At 36.4% G+C, this 23,666-nt stretch overlaps 1 protein-coding gene and 1 long non-coding RNA gene across 2 annotated transcripts; one reads left to right on the top strand and one right to left on the bottom strand.

The window, feature by feature from the left end:
* Positions 1–11,882: 11,882 nt before the first annotated feature.
* On the top strand, positions 11,883–15,963 carry LOC141334783 (protein FAM47E-like). Its single transcript, XM_073840009.1, has 8 exons — positions 11,883–11,926; positions 12,466–12,838; positions 13,451–13,608; positions 14,901–15,078; positions 15,160–15,339; positions 15,427–15,525; positions 15,647–15,724; positions 15,856–15,963. Exons 1-8 carry the CDS (start codon positions 11,883–11,885, stop codon positions 15,961–15,963), a joined length of 1,218 nt encoding a protein of 405 aa, XP_073696110.1.
* Positions 15,964–16,727: 764 nt separating this feature from the next.
* On the bottom strand, positions 16,728–19,019 carry LOC141335894 (uncharacterized). The gene is made up of 4 exons (XR_012355642.1): positions 18,887–19,019; positions 18,704–18,766; positions 18,165–18,306; positions 16,728–17,992 (listed from the first exon to the last, which is right to left on the bottom strand). It is a non-coding gene; the product is annotated as an uncharacterized lncRNA (long non-coding RNA).
* Positions 19,020–23,666: the final 4,647 nt, after the last annotated feature.

Here is a 23,666-nt window from a genome sequence, read left to right as displayed (position 1 = left end):
TTAGACAGGGCTTCTGCATTTAAGGGGTTGAAAATGCCAGTAATGTAAACCACAGGTGTAACCATAGCAAAAGTTATGCATTTTAAAACAAAAACTTGAAAAAAGGCTTTTTAAATGACATAAAGGTGAGTAAGAGGTGACAGATTTTTTTAGGTAATTTTTATGGGGATCTTAAACCAGTAACAGTAATGTGTATATATAATAAATAAATAAATAAATAAATAAATATATAATAAATATAATCAACAGGTGTAACCAAAGCAGAAGATATTCGTTTTAAAACAAAAATGCATTAGTATAAACAGTCTAAAACGGGGCCAGCAGCGTTTTCAAATGTCTCCATTTTCGAAGGTTGAAAATGCAGGTGTATTGTAAACAGCAGGTGTAACCGTAGCAGAAGATATTCGTTTTAAAACAAAAATGCATTAGTGTAAACATAGTCTAAAACGGGGTCAGCAGCGTTTTCAAAAGCTTTTGAAATGACATAAAGGTGAGTAAAAGATGACAGAATTTTGATTTTTTTTTTTAGGAAATTTTTTTTGGGGATCTCTTAAACCAGTAACAGTAATGCATATATAATGTGACTAATTCAATTTCCAGTCTTGCTTGTTTGTGTTACATAAAAAAGGATGCACTTTGTACCATCCTATGAATTATTTATGAAAGGTGGGAAACTGTCTGTAAATGAGACAGCGGTCACCTGACAGCTGGACAGTCCTAGAGCACAAGTGTTGGGAAAACTATAAAAACAAATATAAAACCTGTGGTTGAACCAGTTCCTCCACTCAGGTCATTTGGTTTGTAAATTACGCGGAAGCCATGGGATCATGCAAATGCGTCATTCAATCTACCATAAAAAAAACTATTAACCTAATCTGTGTCGTTATACATTACCTTTCTCGTTGTTTTCCATGTTTAAATGCTCAGTTGTTTTACTACAACCACATAAAACACCACTCATCAATCACATGGGATTTTGCATTGGGATACAGCGAGGAAATGCAGCGCTGTACAGGATGGTACAATGTGTTTGTTTCAGCTCCTAACAGAGTCTTGGCACCGTCCAGGGATGGGCTGGTGCAGACCACGGTTAAGGAATGACTGTGGGAGTAGTGAGAAGAGCCAGACCTTTTCAGGAGATCTGATTGATGTTGCCTCAGACCATTAAGTACAATGGGAGTAAAAGAATGCTGAATTTATATTTGTGAGATTCTATTCTGTAGCTTTCTGAGGCCCCTTTAAGAACACTGTGTAATTGTTGTGGGTCTTTTTAGCATGTCACAGAAATGAGAAATAGGAGCATTCAGTGTGGAGGGAAATAATTTCACTTAGTGTTAAGATAAACTATTCCCTGAATGTATAATAGATCAATAAAAAGGCAACATGGGCTTTAAAATATTGGCCTACTATCAGGCGATGTTTTCTTAGTCCTGTATTGTTCTTTGTTTTAGGTATAGTAAACCTCACATAGCTGAGAGAGAAGTTACACAACTATACAACAAACCATTGTTTAAACATAAGGACTGATGGGATTTGGTGAAGGGAGTGGATGTGGACAGATCCAGATGACTTAGTTTAAAACCAAATCAGGTTTGTCTTACAGTAACTAGTTTTGAGAAAAAAATAAATAAAAATTTGGAAGCGACCATAGGCACTAAGTGTAAATAGTAGTAAAATAGCAGTATTTTCTTAGCTAGGCTATATGCTATTTACATTAAGTGCAAAAGCGATACATTTTATTTACAAGGTAAAAATAGCAGTATTTTCTGCCATTTATACTAGGCTACTTATTGGAAATAGTGGCAAGTATCTGCACCTTAGTATTGTAGTACATTATAAAACAGTATGCAGTAATGTACTGTGTGTAAATGATAATTTATATTAAAATGATTACATGGATGCCACCTTATTGGGACAATAAAGCTCTTGCTACACCTACCCCTACCAGATACTTTATTTTCAACCTTTTGATTATTTTTCATTTTTATTCAAAATAAATGCCTTACTGATAAGATGTTATATGAGATGTGAAAAGGGAGAATAACAAGTTTGTTTGGTAGCCGTCTTTTGTAATGTTATATAGCCTAACCACATGTTGGTGGGCGAAGTTAGTGTAAATGGCCTCTGCTATTTGCACTTTCAGGGGTCATGACATCAATTTTTTTATTATTTTAATGTGTTCCTTAAGGGATTGGTCCTTTAAGACTCAGTAAACAGCCACTGTTATGATTGGCTAATGCATTGCTCATTGCATTAAAACCTTATCAACGTCTCCTCACTGTTGCATGTGAGTGTTTTAACTAAATGATAAAAAAGGTCATTTCCAGGCAAACCATTATAAAACAATTTACTTACAGTTTGGGATGCAGCTGCAGTCAGATCTAGTACCGCTTCATATTTCAACAAATGTGACATGATCTGGAATGTCATTAAAAATAAACTATACACTTGTTCCGTACACTGGGATCCTTCTAATATTTGTACAAATATGCGAACGACCTGTTTAAATCAAACGCATCAAAGCAAACATTTGTCCATCATTTGTCTTTCTGACGCATGTCCGAAAGCGAATGTGCATTTGTACAGTCGTGGCCAAAAGTTTTGAGAATTACATAAATATTGGAAATTGGAAAAGTTGCTGCTTAAGTTTTTATAATAGAAATTTGCATATACTCCAGAATGTTATGAAGAGTGATCAGATGAATTGCATAGTCCTTCTTTGCCATGAAAATTAACTTAATCCTGAAAAAAACTTTCCACTGCATTTCATTGCTGTCATTAAAGGACCTGCTGAGATCATTTCAGTAATCGTCTTGTTAACTCAGGAGAGAATGTTGACAAGCACAAGACTGGAGATCATTATGTCAGGCTGATTGGGTTAGAATGGCAGACTTGACATGTTAAAAGGAGGGTGATGCTTGAAATCATTGTTAGGGATGTCCCGATCCGATATTGATATCGGAAATAGGTCCGATATCAGCCCAAAAAAACTCTATCGGATTATATCGGACTGCGTTAAAAATCTCCGATATAAGATGTCAGTTCCGCTCTAAACTCCGTTACAGCTATTCTATCCAGCAGCGTCCAGAGCCAGCGTGCAAAGCCCACGTGATCACAACACTGCTTGCTAGCGAAGTAGCAAAGAAAAAGAGCGATGTCGGCCGTGTGGCAGTATTTTTCATTAAAGTGGCTCAGTGCAACACTTGTCATGCACAAGTTTCCCGTGGTGGAACAGAACCGGGAAAGTTTAATACGTCCAACCTCATTGCGCATTTGAAGCAGCATCACAAAACTCTGCACTGAGTCTCCGCGCGCAGCCGTCTTGCCAGTCAAGAGGTGTCGCTCTCCGAATGCGAGATTCTTATATATTAATGTTTCTTATATGAGTCTCTTTTTACAACTAGAAGGTTAATATTGTTTTTAACTTGCGACAAAACAACGAATTAGCCGTGCATTTATATGGAAATATGCTTTAGGAGCTATCCATCTTCACTCCCCTCAGTATTACGTCGCATTCGGAGATCGATACCTCTTGACTGGAGAGACGGCCGCGCGCGGAGACTCAAACAGTGAAAGTGAGTTGTTCAAAAACGTTCTTTTTAGTAAACTCTGTGAACACAAACAATGTTCTCAATGCTGGAGTTCATGTGTAGAGACCCAGACAATACTTCGAGCAAAGTTTCATGGTGTGTCGAGTCTTCTCAGTGTTGTAAAAATATGGATTTTGATGCGCTCAAAAACTTGCCCCTAGTTCTCCCATTCACCGGCCACTGACCACAAAAAGAAATCACTGTCAATCTCAAAAACGGCTTGTTTGTCGTAAGTATGCTTTTAGATATAAGTTTGTCTCGTTTACAGTAAAAACAAAAACAGCCCAGGTTGCATTTTGACAATAGTTATCCTTTAAAGAAACAATCCTCTGGCAACTTCAAGCAACCAACGCTTGAGGAGCATAGGAGCAGACTCACTGCTCAGCATGCAGAAATGCTTATCTTCTTAAAAATAAAATCTCCACATCATGCTCGGACTGCAGAAAGTTGAGTTGGAGGAGTAGGAAGTGTAGTCATCCTTTTAGTTAAATATTTGTTTTCTGCCCTGTATTAGAGTTATATTTATTTTTTTTTTCACTATTTTTTGTGGATAGCAAATGCAACGATCTCATTCTTTCAGGCAGTGTGTGTAAAATTGAAACTTTGGACACTCAACCTTTAGCAGTTGGTCAATTAACAATTTTTTTTTTCTTATGTTCCTGCTCTCAGCTGTTCTTACCATTTTCTGACGGTAAAAAAATAAATAACTGAAGTGACCTTTAATTAGTATTTTGCACTTTAAAAAATATATTTTTGTTTATTCAATTAAGATATTTTTCAGGGTCTTAATATTTATTCTTTAATTCTTTTTTTATATATTCTTATGTAAAAGGTTCACATTTGTGCAACCAATAGTTAATAAATTGGTCGTTTTTTTCCATACTTACTGTTGCTGACTTTTGTTCTCAGTTGGATCTAGCCGTTCATACATTCCACACAAAAAAATAGGTAAAAGTATTCATGATTTGTGCTGATTACTGTATCGGATTTGTATCGGTATCGGTTAGTACTGAAGGCTGCAATATCGGTATCGTATCGGAAGTTAAAAAGTTGTATCGGGACATCCCTAATCATTGTTCTTCCATTGTTAACCATGGTGACCTGCAAAGAAACACGTGTAGCCATCATTGCGTTGCATAAAAATGGCTTCACAGGCAAGGATATTGTGGCTACTAAGATTGCACCTAAATCAACAATTTATAGGATCATCAAGAACTTCAAGGAAAGAGGTTCAATTCTTGTTAAGAAGGCTTCAGGGTGTCCACGAAAGTCCAGCAAGCGCCAGGATCGTCTCCTAAAGAGGATTCAGCTGCGGGATCGGAGTGCCACCAGTGCAGAGCTTGCTCAGGAATGGCAGGCAGTGAGCACATCTGCACGCACAGTGAGGCCTGGTGTCAAGAAGAGCAGCAAAGAAGCCACTTCTCTCCAAAAAAACCCATCAGGGACAGATTGATATTCTGCAAAAAGTATGGCGAATGGACTGCTGAGGACTGGGGCAAAGTCATATTCTCCGATGAAGCCTCTTTCCGATTGTTTGGGGCATCTGGAAAAAGGCTTGTCCGGAGGAGTAAAGGCGAGCGCTACCATCAGTCCTGTGTCATGCCAACAGTAAAGCATCCTGAAACCATTCATGTGTGGGGTTGCTTCTCATCCAAGGGAGTGGGCTCACTCACAATTTTGTCCAAAAACACAGCCATGAATAAAGAATGGTACCAAAACACCCTCCAACAACTCTTCCAACAAACCAACAACAGTTTGGTGAAGAACAATGCATTTTCCAGCACGATGGAGCACCGTTCCATAAGGAAAAAGTGATAACTAAGTGGCTCGGGGACCAAAACGTTGAAATTTTGGGTCCATGGCCTGGAAACTCCCCAGATCTTAATCCCATTGAGAACTTGTGGTCAATCCTCAAGAGGTGGGTGGACAAACAAAAACCCACTAATTCTGACAAACTCCAAGAAGTGATTATGAAAGAATGGGTTGCTATCAATCAGGATTTGGCCCAGAAGTTGATTGAGAGCATGCCCAGTCAAATTGCAGAGGTCCTGAAAAAGAAGGGCCAACACTGCAAATACTGACTCTTTGCATAAATGTCATGTAATTGTCGATAAAAGCCTTTGAAACGTATGAAGTGCTTGTAATTATATTTCAGTACATCACAGAAACAAATGAAACAAAGATCTAAAAGCAGTTTAGCAGCAAACTTTGTGAAAACTAATATTTGTGTCATTCTCAAAACTTTTGGCCACGACTGTACACTGTATCCAGTGTAGACAAGATAGCGGCAGTGATTGTAATTTCTATTTGCTTTTGATGCGACACACGTATGACCCCTTTAATGTTTAATAGACACTCCGAACATTTTTTGTCCAGAAATTGTTAGTTCATTTCACAAATAATTACAGAGAAATACATTGAATTAAATGTGAAAAATTTAAGTACATTAATAAGATGTTTTATAAACAACTTTGATGATACATTTACTGATTTAAAAATAACACAAATGTTCCGTTTAAAGTATTGGAATGCTCCCTAGAGAAGCGCATGTTTTGGGAAGCTGGGAAGTCATTAGATCAATTCCGTTACCTTGAATGTCTGGAAAATGTACAAGTACATTTCTGGGAGGACCTTTTAATTTTTACAATAAACAAAAAAAGTGATTTGTGTGTTCCAAACTAAAATGTTTCCTTTCTTTGTCTTTGTGTCGACTGCCAGCTAAACCTTCCCTGATGATTTGTGCTATCCTGTTACTCTGTCCTTGAAAGTTGTTTGCTAGTATCATTAGATGAGTGCTTCTAATGTCAGCCAAAGTGTAGCCAAATTTCAACTAATAATAATATTAATAGGAAATGTTTCTTGAGCAATAAATCAGAATGTCGAACGATTTCTGAAGGATCATGTGACACTGAAGACGAGTAAGGATGCTTTGCTTTTTGCTTTGCCTTTACAGAATTAAATGACAGCACTGGTGAACATAAAAAGCTAAACCGTCTACTTGTTCTACTGCAGTTTGGTGTCTATTCTAGACTGGCTGTCCATTTAACACACAAAGCATCAAAAGGACTATTCCTTCTTTGTGTGCTTTGTCTCAAAACTTACATAAGGCATTTGTCCTTTGTGGGAAACTGGAGCTCCCCAGTTTCTGGCACATCACATGCTCTGATAAATACTTTTCATAGGGTTTGGCTCTGAGGAAATTCCATTGCCCCTGTAGGGCGGCCCACTTCTACCTGTCTCAGCAGCAGCAGTGAACCCTGGGGAAAACGACTCTGTAAACAATTACCACCGTTCTTCTGTGTTTTCTGTCCGGGCTAATTTCTCCTGAGTCTGTGCTAATGGAAGAAACTTCCCACTCAGGGGAAAATTCTCACATATCGTCAAATTCCTGCTCTTGCTGCTCCAGCATTTTATATTTAAAGACATTTTACATATTTGACTGTTGCAATACAAAACATAATTAATCACCAAGGAGCAATATGATATTCACAACCAGTCAAAAGATTTTGAACTGTAAGATTTTTAATGTTTTCTAAATGTCTCTTCTGCTCACCAAGCCTGCATTTATTTGATCCAAAGTACAGCAAAAGCGGTAATATTGTGAAATATTTTTACTATTTAAAACAATTGTTTTCTATCCGAGAATATTTAAAAATTTAATTTATTCCTGTGATCAAAGCTAAATTTTCATCATGATTACTTCAGTCTTCAGTGTCACATTAACCTTCAGAAATCATTCTAATCTGCTGATTTGCTGTTCAAGAAACAACACGTATTATTATCATTATCATTATGTCAATATTTAAAACAGTTCAGTACATTTTTTTCAGCATTTATCTGAAATAAAAAGCTTTTGTAACATTACACACTATACCATTCAAAATTGAGTCAGTATAATTTTTTGTTTTGTTATGTTTGTGAAAGAAATTATAGTTAAGAAATTATATTTTATTTAGCAAGGATGCATTAAATTGATGATAAAGACATTTATAATGTTACAAAAGATTTCTATTTCAGATAAATGATGTTCTTTTGAACTTTCTATTCATCAAAGAAACCTGAAACAAATCTACTCAGCTGTTTTCAACAACATAATAATAATAATAAATGTTTTTGAGCAGCAGATCAGAATATTAGAATGATTTCTGAAGGATCATGTGACTGGAGAAATGACGCAAAAAAAATCAGTTTAAAAGCATTTTAAAATATATTTACATAGAAAAAAGTTATTTTGAACAGAAATAATGTTTCAAAATGTTACTGTTTTTGCTGTATTTTGGATTAAATAAATGCAGGCTTGATGAGCAGAATAGCTTTCTTTAAACACATTTAAACAAAAATCTTACTGTTCAAACACTTTTGACTGGAAGTGTACACTATTCAAAAGTTTGCTGTCATGACTTTAAAAGAGGCTGCATTTGTTTGTTTGAAATTACAGTAAATATTGTAAAATATTATTACAATTTAAAGAAACCATTTGAATATATTTTAAAATGTAATTTATTCCCAAGATGAAAAGCTGAATTTTCAGCAGCTATTACTCCAGTCTTGAGTTTCATGTGATCTCTGATGCATAAAAAGTTCAAAAGAACAGAGTTTATTTTTATAACATTATAAATGTCATTACTGTCACTTTTGGTCGATTTATTGCATTCTTGCTGAATAAAAGTATCAGCTGGCTGAAGGAGTGTAAGTTCAAACAGATGAATAAACTATAGAGTGAAAGGGATTTGATATAATGTTCAACTCCTTGCTGGCTGTATAGGAGTCACCGGGCTACACCCTTAAAACACACGGATTCCTGGAATCAGTCACGCCACCACGTTAATTCTGAACAGCCTGTGAAGTTTGTTCTACTGTAAGTGTGTTCAGAACAAATACACTGCATTTAAATTTACTTTGTGTTTACTCTCACAAATGTTTAAAAGAGCTTCCATTGTAGGTGTCACGCATAAGCGTCACATTATCGCAGATGTCAAGACAAACTCACATGAAATTAGCCGTTTCACTCGCTCATTTTGTTTAGAAGGGAAGAGGGAGTTTGGTGAACCTTAAAATTGTTCCTTATCTTCCTTCCTTATCGGTTACTGGAAGCTTGTATATTTCACAGGGATTACGTACATGGGCCATTATACAGAATCAGTCTGAAGTCAGATGAATATCTTTTTCCAAAACAACTCTATGTACGCAAATTGTATAATATTCAAGGGACACATTTCTAGTAATTGTACAGTTAATTCCCATATTGTATTTTCAGAAATTTTTGGAAATTTGCAAATTTGTCACTACCAAAATACAGTAATTATATAATTTAATTAGAAGGGTTATTAAGAAGGGCTATTAAGATTTTGCCTACATCTACATTTTTTGCTATTTTATAAAAAAAATTCAGAGATGAATCAGTAACAATTACATTTTTAACAGTATTTCAAGTGTAATTTATGAGATTTTTTCTTTGTAAAAGGCAAAAGGTTGATCACGCTGATTTCAAACTTAAGGATTCATTAGTTTGAATATACACTGAACCAAACACTATCACAAAATCTTACTTAATAATTCAGTATGCTTCATTTTTTTACAAAACATCCCATGTTTTGGTAGTGACAGTAATGTTTTGGTAGCGACCACATCACATTACAATATTTTAACTCACATACTAAAACACTAAAACATACTAAAATACAACCAAATCTGCATAACTGTACTAAAAGTTTGTTTATTTCCCCCAAATATTAGGATTATGTGTTCCCTTTTGTCACTACCGAATCAAATTTATGGAATTTATGGAATGACACCCCAAAAAAAAAATCAGTGATCACCAAATCTCCAACAAATGTTTTGGTTGTGACAATTTGAGCCTAGCTCAGAGATGCTAATCAGCACATGGTTAGCTAGCACAGTTCTGAACAGTTGCACACATATAAAAACTAAATGTTATGGAATAACTCCTAAAAAACTGCTTGATTATAGAAAAAAAGATGTGTTGTTTGGTTGTGGGACAGCAGTTTGGACCAATTCTGTAAAATGGCCCATAACGTATTTTAAAGGATTAGTTTTAAAAAAAGGAACATTTGCTGAGAATTTACTCACCCTCAGGCCATCCAAGATTGTTGCTTTACCAGAACAGATTCTGAGATTACCAGAACAGAAATTCAGCATTAAATCACTTGCTCACCAACGGATCATCTGCAGTGAATGGGTGCCATCAGAATGAGAGTCCAAACAGCTGAAAAAACCATCACAATAATCCACATGTAATTGAATAACCCTCCTGGTTATTATAAACATTAACAAAAAAAAAAGATCTATAATTTTGCTTTCTCCAGTGAAAAAGTAATCTTGTCTGAATCAGGAGAGAAATATGAACAGATAAAGCATCGTTTACAAGCAAAATAGTCCTCTAAACAAATATATCAGTGGATTTTGATATGAGACAAATTTTTTTAACTAGAGGAAGCGTGAATTTGAATGATGAATTTTTGGAATTTTGGCTAAAGCAACAGTTTAAAGTTAACGTGTTAAAGATAAATTTGTTTCTTACAAAAATGCTGCTTTTCACTTCACAAAGTGTTAATTGATATACTGGAGATGCATGGATTACTTATGAATTATTGTGATGTTTTAATCAGATGTTTGGGCTCTCATTCTGACGGCACCCATTCACTGCAGAGGATCCATTTGTGAGTAAGTGATGTAATGCTAAATTTCTCCAAACCTGTTCTGATGAAGAAACAAGCATTTGTATGAACTTGAAAATTTAAAAAAAAAAAAAAAAAGAAAAAATAAATAAATCTGTCTTTATTTGCTCACGGACAACCCAAACCTGTATGACTTTCTTTCTACTGATGAACACAAGAAGAAAGTCAATGAAGCCCAAAACAACACCATCAAAAACACACAAAGGCACAAAATATCTTCTTTTGTTTTCAACAGAAGAAAGAAAGTCAACGTAATTAGTGAACGAATCTTTTAAAACAGTAGCTCTAAGTGACGTTTAACCTCAAAACAGCTACGTGCGAGAAGATCCCGTGATCCAGGCACGTAAAACACATTAGAAATGAAGACATATAAAAATTCTGCTTAAGGGCTTTGGGCTCCTGCCAGCTCTGATGCATGTTATTCGTTCTTAGAGATGATTCTCCACTCCCTGAACACTTAATGCACTCATTTCCATATTTCAAAATACAAGCTGACCCATTGCCAGAATTTAACGATGATTTCTAACAGCCCCACTGTACTTTTCCCAAGGATCTAATGTAGAAAAACTTCTAAAGCTGATTAAATGAGAAGTTTTAATTACTCTAAAAGGGTGATCTCCAGGGAATTTTTAGATCTGCTCATGCTGAGGACATTACTGTAATGTTTGAAATAGCCTGACAGTATTTTTCCACAGCTGTTGCATAAACATTGAACTGCCTGAAGAACAGGGCATCCTCTGTGCCTCCCCACATGCATTAACCTTACCCTCTGATCAAGTGTGACCTCAGACCATTGCCATGTGCCTAGTTTGAACGCAGTTACTGTGAAAAATTCTTAAATTCTTTTGTCCAGCTTGACTGACCTGATGGATCCTTGGTTTAATGATATTTGAGGGACACATAAAAGCAATGGTGCCAACAGAAGGTTCCTTAGCAGAATATCATTGTTGTTGTTTCCACATCCTGCCAAAAGCAAATCATTCGTGCAGGAAGTAAGTCAAGCAAGCTAATTAATGCAAAACTATACAAAAATTCAAAGGCAAACCTTCTCTATACTCACAAGTTCCACTGCCATCTCTTCCCGTTCTTTGCACTTCATACAAAAAGAGCCATTGTTTTAGAGTTATTCTACAAGACTGATAATATCAATGATAATAAACAAACCGGTACAATTATGTAAACCTATTACATTTTTAAAGTTAAGAGAATCCAGTTTCACTGGGAAATACAGTCGTGGTTTTTAGATAATATTCAGCCATTCTAATGTTTATTCTACAATAAGCGTTTGGCCAAATAGTGTTCCTTTCAGTCGTGCTTCACTAGGCCTATTTCATCTGTAGTATTATCACAAAGCGCCCTCTTGTGGTTCAAACGCTCCCTCATCTTCAGTGTAGTCAAAAAGAACTACAAATACCAGAGCGGCTGTTTGTTGTACTGCCATAGCAACCGAACAAATCGCCTCACTAGTGTTCAGATTTTTGACTTTCAAACGTGAGTATAGTGTATTAACGCTGTGTTGATAAACTTTAACACACATCTAAGAGAAAACGAATGTTTTAAATATAATATAATACAGAAGCATTATAGGAGCGAAATGTCTTTCAAAAATGGACAGGCGGAAAACATCAAGTTCCCTTGGTAAGTTGCAGATTTAGCGACCGCACATTTTCCCCCCTTGAATATCAAAATAACGTGTAACTAAAAACTAACTTTTTGAATTAAATTGTTCTAACCTTTAACATGAAAAACTGGTGATTTAAGAAGACTAAAGGATTTTTTCATTTCCCCCTCGGAAATGCAATAATTAACAGGTTTTATTGGAAATGTGCACTTTATATGAACTAATATAAATTACAAACAATAATCTTTACGTAAGAGAATTTTCAAGTCTCTCCTGGGCAATGTCCTTTTATTTTCATCCTGTTAGGTTCAGTCATCTAAGATGCAGAGACAGTTAGCATTACATCACTTGCTCACTAATGGATTCACTGCATAGGATCCATTAGTGAGCAAGTGATATAATGCTAAATTTCTCTAAATCTTTTCCATGAAGAAACAAACTGAGCGCGAGTAAATTTTCAGCCAGTTTTGATTTTTAGGGGAATGATTCCTGTCAGTTACAGAGCTCATCTGGAACTGCATGAAGGAATGACCACAACTTTTGTCTCTCTCTTCAGGTTTAAGGAACGGCTAAAGACTAAATATCTCAGGGATCTAAGGCAAAAGCAACAGTTATCTGGGTCGTTAGACAGTCGCAAATGGCGCTTTTTGTCCCCGGGCCTGGATGATTTTAGAGACGGTTACCCAACAGTCCATAAAGAGCTCTTCACCCAGTGTAAGAGTGGACCCTCCCCTGCAGTCTTTGGGATGCCGAATCACACTTGTTCAGTGAAGTTCCCACAGAAGAGACTGAGTAAAAATCAAGTGTGTTACTCAAAGCAGAATCCCCAGAGTCAGGCTCAGCGTGAGTTCATTGACGCTGTCGAGTACAAACTCAAACAACACCCTCTGGCCCTCTATCCTCATCTGGAGAGCGCTATGAAACCTGAGGTAACCACATTTAATTGTAGTCAGTATAATTCGATATATTTATATGTTAAAGCTGCTATTAGTAATTTTTTAAATGCCACTTATAAAACCATATTAGCTGACAAATATTACTGAAGCAGCCCACATTTTAAGAATCTGCATTGTATTTCTGACAGCCCAAGGAGATAAATAAAGAACATGGACATATATTTGAACATATTTAGCCAATCAGGGAACTTCGAAACGACTCTCTGCCAGTAATGTCTGAGTAGGATTCTTTTTGAATCTAGAATATTTTTGAATATTTAGAATTTATTTATTTTTTGACTGAAATGACAAATTGTAAACATTTAAAATTTGTTATTTTACCCTCATATTAAACCACAAAAATAGACGATTACCCAACAATTACAACTTTCTCTTCTGAGAACCATAAAAATGTCTATTTGAAGCTGGAGGAGAGTTTGGAGGAGTGTTTAGAATTGTTTTTGTGATTCAATGTAGTGCTGCTAGTGGTGCAGAAGTCTCAAACAACAGCTTTAAATATGAAAAAGATGGTACATGCAACATGGCATATTAATTGCAATGTACAATATAGAGAATGCATCTAAATATATTTAACTTTTTCAATAGCTATTTGATCAGGTGTTGTCAGTCCTGGATCCTGATATGTGCACGAGAGGAGAATTGTCCATAACCTCTCCAATAAAGAAAATGGAGCATCTAGAAGAAAGCAGAGCACAATGTGAAATCTCCACTCTGGAGACTATAAACCCGTCCATCAACATCAAGCGATTTTCCTTTCTTCTTCATCTGAGCATATGTTTCTGGTTTTGGTTGGTTCTGATCCCATCCCAAAAGGATGAGACAGATCACAATATTAGGTTAAAAACAGTACTTCTATTTTAATGTCAAATTTCTTTTGGTGAGTGATCATGTTACATACAGTTGAGGTCGAAAGTTTGCATACCCCTTTGCAGAATCTGCCAACTATTTTACCAAAATAAGAGGGATCATACAAAATGAATGTTATTTTTTATTTGGTACTGACCTGAGTAAGATATTTCACATAAAAGACGTTTACATATAGTTCACAAGAGAAAATAATAGTTGAATTTATAAAAATGACCCTGTTCAAAAGTTTACATACACTTGATTCTTAATACTGTGTTGTTACCTGAATGATCCACAGCTCTGTGTGTGTGTGTGTGTGTGTGTGTGTGTGTGTGTGTGTGTGTGTGTGTGTGTGTGTGTGTGTGTTTTTACTGATAGTTATTCATGAGTTCCTTCTTTGTCCTGAACAGTTAAACTGCCTGCTGTTCTTCAGAAAAATCCTTCAGGTCCCACAAATTATGTGTTTTTTCAGCATTTTTGTGTATTTGAACCCTTTCCAACAATGACTGTATGATTTTGAGATCCATCTTTTTGCACTGAGGACAACTGAGGGACTCAAGGTTCAAATGCTTACTGATGCTTTAGGAAAAAGGTTGCATTAAGAGCCAAAGTTGTAAACTTTTGAACTTAATGAAGATTCATATATTTTTCTTATTGTGCCTAAATATTTCCCAGAAGACAATATAAGTTACATTTACCCTGATCTTCAATTAAAAAAAAGCTCACTTCTGAAGCGTCAGTGAGCATTTGAACCTTCTGTAATAGTTGCATTTGAGTCCCTTAGTTGACCTCAGTGTGAAAAGATGGATCTCAAAATCATACAGTCATTAATTGCAAAGGGTTCAAATATAGAAAAATGCCGAAAAACAAAAGAATTTGTAAGACCTAAAGGATTTTTCTGAAGAACTGCAGGGACAAACAAGGTGAATCAAGTGCATGTAAACTTTTAAACGGGGTCATTTTTATAATTCCAACTATTATTTATCTCTTGTGGACTATATGTAAATGCTTTTATGTGAAATATCTTACTCTGGTCAGTACTAAATAAAAAATAACATGCAGTTTGTATGATCCCTCTTATTTTGGTAAAATAATTAACAATTTGCAGATTGTGCAAGCTGTATGTAAACTTTTGACCTCAGCTGTATATCGTAGTACCATTCCTGATACTCTTCTTACATTTCCCAAGACCGCAAAAGGAGAAATGTAAAGAGGCCAGACAAAGAAATCCTTATAAATGGCAGAAACTCAAAGAAACTTTGGGTGTCGAAGATCAGACGGCGAGTGTTAAACACCTGCACTCTGTATCGCAAGATGACGACAAGCAGATGATTACTAAGCTCTTCTGTGAATGGATTACTTCACTGGTAATACTTCTTCATGCACACATTAAAGTACACAAATCAGAAATGAAGCCTAAAAGGTTATTTAATCTGTTATTTAACCAGGGTGGAGAGACCAGTGATCTGACAGAATCAATCATCTTGGATTTGTTTAAGAGCGACTATGAAAAGAAACCCTCCATGACCTTACTGAACAAGACTGATCCTAATCAAACTCCAACAGCAAAACTCTGCAGCTTTGTGAAGGAACATTGTAAAGACCAGAGTGTTAAAGAGCTAACCCAGGTTGGGGATATTGTATTTGTTCTTAATGATTCAATTTTGTGTTGTTTTTCCAAAATTGTGGATTATTTATCCATGTTTGTTTGACAGGTCTATAACCCCAAGAGACCCCAGGCTGCCAATGATCCTCAAAGAGCCCTGCCAGATATCACAGAAAGCCTTGACTTTGAGGAACAGCTGAGCGAGAAGGTGACTTTTTATAGCATCTACTAGTTATAAAAAGAGCAAATAATGTGACAGCTGATGAGACAAACTAGCCTGATCTCTATTTAGTTGTTTTGAGTTCCATTCATATTTTCCTATCATCTAGGATGAGGAGCTGAAGCAGTTTTACGGCATTCAGGCATTCAGAGAGTTCATTATCAACAAGGGAGTGAGAATGCCAAGGGTAATGCAAGAGATTACTCTAATAGCTGGATATTTTATGAGTCTACATTTGAATTATATTTCTTATGATTAAACATATTATAGCTAATTATATAATAACAAATAATTATTTTATGCATGTCTCATGTGTAGTTTCTCAGCACTATCTTCTCTGAGGATGAACAAAAGAACTGGATCAGAGACTCAAACACCGCAGGCTCCACATCATCATCATCATCTAAAGGGAGAGCTGTCCATTAAGATCTTTAAATAGTATTCCCTTATGTTGTTTTATTGAACATCACTTCACACATTCATGGATCAGCTGCTGAGTGCAGTTCCCCAGACTACAATTTTTGGAGATCAAAGTAACATTTTACCCCCAAGATAGATTTCTATATTATGTTATTTTACGATCAAAAAATAAAACTAGGGCGTATTTGGCATGGTTCTCTCTTCCTCTAGTTTTCTTCATTCATTCATAACATTTTCTCTGTAAAATAAACACTGTGCTCTCAGCATCCTGGTGGGAATTACAAGGACTTTCTAAGGATTTTTAGGTAAACAGCCTGAAATCTGCTCTCATGCATTCTGCCATGTTAATGAGCTGCACTTGACTAAGTTCTACATTGTCTTCTAGTGCTTCCAGGCAGAGAAATTTCATTTAAAGGGGACATATCATTAAAATCTGACTTTAAGTTGTGTTTAAGTGCTACAGTCAGGTCCCCAGTGCATTTACCAACCCAGAAACTGTGAAAAAGGACAACCCAATAACTTTGTTTTAGTAAGTCTTTCTCTACAGACATGTCAAAAAAATTAGTTGCTCAGATTTTGCTCACGTTTCCACCCACAGTGCCGCCATTGTTTTCATAAGCGACAATGGTGGCAAACGTTTGAGCAAAGCATGCTAACTGTTCTGTCGTTGGCAGACGAGCACAGAACACTATTTAGAGTCTCAGCCTCAGAGGAGAGAAGAAAGCAGTGGATTTATTGATTTGTTTACTGTATATTACGCTGCTGCCACACAGATCTAATATAAACATGTGACTTATGTGTGTTTTTAACATAAACTTGTGTGTATTTGAAAGTGTAAGTGCAATAAGACATGAAAGAGAACGTATATTAGTACTCACATGCATGATTTCAGCGCAACGGACATAATAATCAAAACAAAACATGTTTTTTTTGGTAGGTTTAATGGGTTAGTAGGTGAGTTCAACTTCATGCAACACTGCAGAGACCAAATGGCTTTTGACTTCAAGAAGTGCATTCTAAACAGAAATGTCACCGTTAAAGGGATAGTTCACCCAAAAATTCTATCATTCATTGCTCGCCCTGATGTCTTTCCAAACCCGCAAATCCTTAATTCATCTTCAGAACCAAACTGGGATATTTTTGATGAAATCCAAAAGATTTCGAACCCTCCGTAGACAGCAACACAACTGACACGTTTTATGGTAAGGACATTGATAAAATAGTCCATGCGACATCAGTTAAATAAAGTTGTTACTTTTTGTGAGCAAGGAAAAAAAAAAAACAACTATAATTAACTGATTTTAAAAATGTCCCTACTACCTTTCTGGGCCATATAATGTTAAAACACATGGGTCAGAAAGCTCTTGGATTTCATCAAAAATATCTAAATTTGTGTTCTGAAGATGAACGATGGTCTTACGGGTTTAAAACAACATGAGGGTGAGTAATTAATGACAGAATTTTCATTTTTGGGTGAACTATCCCTTTAAGTATGGAATTAGAGTACCGCAGCGTTACATATGGAATCAAAACACTGCAACAGCATTCAAAAGCAGTGTCTCAGTCAGCGTAGCTTCTCCAAAGTGGCTGTATGATGTCTGACACAGTTATAAAAATAAAAGTTATTCTAAAAAATATAGACCTTACTCTTGGTATTTTAATAATGTTGGCATGTCATGAACTATTTTTGTACATACAGGGGCTGTATTAAGCAGCACATAAAAATGTTGTGGGTTTCTACTTTTTAAATTCAAATGTCTGACAAATATTACATCTTTATTTGCAATATAGAAAGCAAACAGTGTGAGCGTCACTATATGTCTGTTTCGACGGCTCCGTTTTCAACTCCACCCCCGAATGCAAATGGAACATTTCATCAGTAAGGCCAGCCTCAGTCAAAGTCATTCAGACACACCTCTTAAAACTAAAATGTCTAATTCTGACCATCATCCTTCAGCTAAAGATCCTTCAGTAGACCTGACCAGCTTGATTTTCAAAGACGCCTGTCCTGTGAGCTCATCTTGATTGTTGGCATCTGATAAAAGACCAATAAAACTCCAGCTTTATAACAAATTAATCACTCACTATGATTTACTACATACAATAAACAAATTGGCATTGTTAAACAAATCATCCTGTAGGCATCATTTATCTGTTTAAATTTCATAAAACGTCTCTAATTGTATTTGATGTGAAGTAATGCTCACATATCTGATTGGCACTGGCAGGGCGCTCCATCTCCAGCCAATAGTTTGTCAGCGGGAAGATCAGAAGTGAGAAGAAGGTGCACAGGTGATCTGCGTCCTGTCGCACAAACAGAGCGAGAATAGCATGTCTGTCCTGCTTTATCTGTTAAAAAAACATTTTATATTATATTTATGCATCTTTCTAAATTAGAAGTGATGAGTTAACCATTTTTCATCATTGATTAGTATAGCAGCACAAAGACTCACTGTCAGCTGATAAAGTGCTGTTGCAATCCTGCTTATTAGGTTCAGCAGTTCTGAAGGACACTGGCTCACTGCATCAAAGCACACATGCAACACAAGCAGCACATGCATTAAATGTCTTACAGCACTAACTCTTGACTCAGAGAGTGGAGAACAAGCATAAATCACTGCTGAGAAGCACTTAAATGTTATAAAATGGCTTCACTGAGGCAAAGCAGCTTCTTGAGCATCAGAAGTAGTTAGATATCATGAAACTACTTGTAGTCAACTTGTAAGTGCATTTTTTCCCCTCTTACCTGTAACTGGTTATTCTCCCAATTGGCCTTGTGGTACTTTCAGCACCTTTAGTTCCTGTAGGTCTGCAAAAAGAAAATGATCAATAACACTTTAGTGCTTTACAAAAGTCTACTTGTACTTGTAACTTGTAGACTTCCCTAAGGTGCTTTCCTCTATAAGTTTTTTTTGTGAATAAGACTCACTGTCTAGATTTGTGATCTTCCTCAGGTCTCCTTCTGAAGCTTGAGGTAGTGTGTGGTCTACGCTCTTCAGCAATCCCACCACGCCGCTCTCTTACAAAACTCTTCAGCTCCACAATGGGGTCAGAGACTCTCATCTGGAAAGATTCCAGAGGGAAATCCGTTCCAGCACATCCTGTCAATTCAGATATTTAAGTGTGTGGGTGGTTAGCAATGCTTTTTTCATACCTCCATTAGGCCATTAGTGATATGCTGAGTGAGGGGAAGATGAGTCTGTAGGGTATGGCTGCTGGCTGGAGATCTGGACATGTTACGCAAGTTCTGGCTTTGCAATTCCTGAACAAAAACATAAACATGGAAATAGCACAACGGCAAGAGAATAATATAGTTTGACTGGATGATGATAAAAAACAATTACATTTGTACCTTTATATCTAATGCATGTTGCAGTTTCAGCCTCATAAGCTCCTGTTCCTGCTTCTGAATAAAGTCTTGGCATTCAGCAAAACTGTCAGACATCTGTACATTATATATTATAATGTTACGGTTTGCAGTATGCCACAAAAGTGAGTATACTTCTCACATTTCAGCAACCATTTTAGTATACCTTCTCAAGGGACAATACTATAGAAATTATATTTTAGAGTAGTCAATGTGCAGCTGGTATAGCAGTATAGATTTACTGTCCCCTGAAAATTACTCAACATACAGCCATTACTGTAAAAATAGCTGGCAACAAAAGTGAGTACACCCTAAGTGAACTTGTCCAAAGTGTCACTATATTGTGTTAGCACCATTGTTATCTGGCACTGCCTTAATCATCCTGGGCATGGAATTGACCAGAGCTGCACAGGTTGTTGCTGGGATCCTCTTCCACTCCTCACGGAGCTGCTGGACATTAGACACATGGTGCTTCACCTTCCGCTTGAGGATGCCCCACAGATTCTTAATAAGGGTTCAGGTCTAGAGACATACTTGGCCACCCCATCACCTTCACCTCCAGTTTCCTCAGCAAGGCAGTTGTCATCTTGGTGGTGTGTTTGGGATCGTTATCAAGTTGGAAAACTGCCGTTTGGCCTAGTTTCTGGAGGGAAGACATCATGTTCTGCTTCAGAATGTACAGTACATAATGGAATCCATGTTTCCCTCAATGAACTGCAGCTCCCCAGTACCAGCAGCACTCATGCAGCCCCAGACCATGATGCTACTAACACCATGCTCAACTGTAGGCAAGACAATTTTTTTGGTACTCCTTACCAGGGCAGCACAACACATACTGGACACCATGTGAGCCAAACAAGTTTATCTCATAGTCTCATCAGACAACAGGACATGGTTCCAGTAACTCATGCTCTTGGACAGGTTGTCTTCAGCAAACTGTTTGCAGGCTTGTGAACCAGCTTCAGATGAGGCTTCCTTCTGGAATGACGCCTATGCAAACTTACTTGTTACAGTGTGGCATACCTTCTAATTTTGCAACCTTTAAAGCAATGCTGACAGCACACACGCATCTGTTTTTTGAAGCCAGGTTCTGCACCTGACGCACAGAACGAGTACTCAACTTTGTTGATCGACCCTTGCGAGGCCTGTTCCGAATGGAACCCGTCTTGCAAAACCTCTGTATGACCCTGACCACTGTAGTGTAACTTGGTTTCAAGGTGTTACTGAACCTCTAATAGCCTTGGCCATCTTTGTGGAGAGCAACAATTCTAATTCTCAAATCCTCAGAGAGTTCTTTGCCATGAGATGCCATGTTGTACATCCAGTGGTCAGCATGAAAGAATTGTACTTAAAGCACCTAATTTCAACTGCTCGAATACAAGATGCACAACTTTGTATGGTCCTGTCAAGCAGACAAAAACAAATATGATGAAAAGGACATGTGGCTTTGCATGGTTAAACGACATACTGCTGTTGTCACTAAGGGTGTACTCACTTTTGTTGCCAGCTATTTTGACAATAATGCCTGTATGTCGAGTTATTTTAAGAGGACAGTAAATCTATAATGCTATACAAGCTGCACAATGACTACTCAACATAGTTTCATTTCTATAGTATTGTCCCTTATACTAAAATGGTTGCTGAAATGTGAGGGGTGTACTCACTTTTGTGAGATACTGTACATTCAGAACATCTGTTCCATTATCTGTTCAGTACTGTTGTATTGAAATAAGCCTCTGTTTAACATGACGGCACCTTGTATAAAGCTGCTTCCAGTCTCTCGGCTTTGCCTTTAAGTTCTCGCTCTTGTGAGCACAGAGCCTCCACTTCAGACTCCAGTCCTCTCCTGCTCTCCCTCTCTGATAGCAGCTCTTGTGTCTGTCTCTTAACCAGTAATGCCTGGCGGTGCATCTCCTATGACATACAAACACACACTTGTACTTGCACACAAAAAGTCACAAAAGTAAAAACAACCCGTAAATGATTTGAAAAAGTTATAAGAATAAAAGAGCTGCAATAAACCCAAAACCAAGTGTTTTTGCTAAATTTACATCTGGAAAACACATAAGTTTTAATTGTTATTCTGAAATGATCTGCTGTTCTTTTCATTTATAATCCTGCAAATCGACATTTAGTTGCAGGCATACATTTACATACACATAATCTGAATGAGACCACACATTTACATACACATAATCTGAATGAGACCAATTTGCACTGTTTCAAAGTTTACATTCCCCTGCTTTTAACTCATTATGTTTCCTTCTTGAACTTCAGTGAATGTTTGCAGCTTTTGTAATGGTTGTTTATGATTTCCTCCGTTGTCCTCAGTGTGAAAAGATGGATCTCAAAACCATCGTCACTGTTGGAAATGGTTCAAAGATGCAAAAGATGCTGGAAAACCAAAGAACATGCAGTAGTCCTGAAGTATTTTTCGGACAAACACCGGGCAGTTTAACTTAGGAAAAACAACTCGTACTCGTAAACAACCATCACAAAGCAAAAAACTGTTGTGGCCAACTGAGTTATAATTTTGTCTTAGGGTCTACACTAACAGTCAAAAGTTTTTGAACAGTAAGATTTGTAATGTTTTTTAAAAAGTCTCTTCTGCTCACCAAGCCTGCATTTATTTAATCTAAAGTACAGCAAAAACTGTAAAATATTGAAATATTTTTACTATTTAAAATAACTGTTTTCTATTCGAATATATTTTGAAATGGAATTTATTCCTGTGATTTCAAAGCTGAATTTTTAACATCGTTACTCCAGTCATGATCCTACAGAAATCATTCTAATATTCTGATTTGCTGCTCAAAAAACATATTTTATTATTATTATGGTGACAACAGCTGGGTAGAATTTTCTCAGGTTTCTTGAATGAATAGAAAGTTCAGAAGAACAGCATTTATTTGAAATAGAGATTTTTTGTAACATTATCAATGTTTTTATCATCACTTTTGATCAATTTAAAGCATCCTTGCCAAATAAATGTATTAATTTCTATAACTTCTATAAAATTAAAAAGCAATTTTTTTGATCCCTGTTATTTTTTGATTAGTAACAATTTGCAGATTCTGCAAATGTACATGTAAACTTATGACTATAACTGCACAAGTATAACAAAGCAAACTGGTTTGCTTATAAAATGTCTCTCTGAGATTTCTAACAAGCATACCAGAGTAAGTTGCACCTACATTCAGGTCATATTTCCCACTGTCTTTTTGATAGTCCACACCTATAAATATTTCATGCATGTTGGTGGTAGGAGAGGGGAATCCCTGACAGTGCTTTGTGAAAATAGAGAAGTGCTTGACGGTCAATAAAATGATTTCCCTTGGTCTCAAGCTTATGGAAAAGTGCCATTTTTAGAATGCAGACACCATTAGGCTGAAACTCCAAAACTTATTTTACAGTGTTTTGAAACATATGAGGCCATATCTTTCCACACAAGAGTCATTGATAGTTATTTGGAAAATACATAAATATACACTTCTTTTGAAACTTTTCTAACATTATCACATGAACATATATGTTCTATATACATTTAAAGTGTAATTTTTCCAAATTGTCTGTAATTTAACCTCCTAATTTTAGCAAGTATTTGTACTTTTATCAGATACATTTTTATTTTGGGATAATTTTACACAAAAGTCTTAGGCTACTAGTATTTTCACCAGCTAAAAATCGAAACAATGAAAAAAAAAGGCGTTGTTAGTGATGCACAATACCATCTTGAGCTTCTCTATGTTCTCCTCCAGCAGCTGAATTCGACTTTGCAGGAAATCAATCTGCTCCCTTTTAGCAGTGATCTGCTTCTGCATTCCCAAAGCGAACTTAAGGCCTGAAATACATATAAAACCACAGTAAGTACCACAAAACTCTCTGAAAAATAATTATTCACTGTTCGGTCATAAAAAAGGAATATTATGTTCAATGAGGTGTCACCCAATTGTGAAATGCTTGACATTCAAACAGAATGAACTCAGGTTGTTATGTTAGCTGTATCACATGTTCACAAGAGAATAACGTGAATTATATTGTCAATGCATTGTTTGCTTTTCAAAAGACACTTTGTCCAGTGAACCAATGAACTGAAACTTACGTCATATGAGACCATTTTCCCATTCTGTCCCTCTCACAATTGAATAGGACAAAATGAAACAATGGAGGGTTACAGAGGTCAGACCTAAGAAATCATAGCTACATTATGTAACGGCCCACAACTACTGCACACAGCGAGAACAAATGTTCTTTAACAAGGTCGCAATGAACTGATGGCAAACAGCTGAGAACATTGTAGAATTGTTAAAATGATATACTTTGTGCAGATTAAGTGATGGAA

Source organism: Garra rufa, chromosome 5 (assembly GCF_049309525.1).
Source record: "Garra rufa chromosome 5, GarRuf1.0, whole genome shotgun sequence".
NCBI classification, from domain to species: domain Eukaryota; kingdom Metazoa; phylum Chordata; class Actinopteri; order Cypriniformes; family Cyprinidae; genus Garra; species Garra rufa.
The sequence above is the reverse complement of the archived record's forward strand: the minus strand, read 5'-3'. Positions and strand labels throughout refer to the sequence as shown.

What these genes read in the sequence shown, in the direction of transcription:
- LOC141334783 (XM_073840009.1), top strand. Translation starts at nt 11,883, where the DNA reads ATGTCTTTCAAAAATGGACAGGCGGAAAACATCAAGTTCCCTTG. An exon ending in AGAGCGCTATGAAACCTGAG is followed by an intron (nt 12,839 to 13,450) that starts GTAACCACATTT and finishes CTTTTTCAATAG; the next exon opens with CTATTTGATCAGGTGTTGTC. An exon ending in AACCCGTCCATCAACATCAA is followed by an intron (nt 13,609 to 14,900) that starts GCGATTTTCCTT and finishes ACATTTCCCAAG; the next exon opens with ACCGCAAAAGGAGAAATGTA.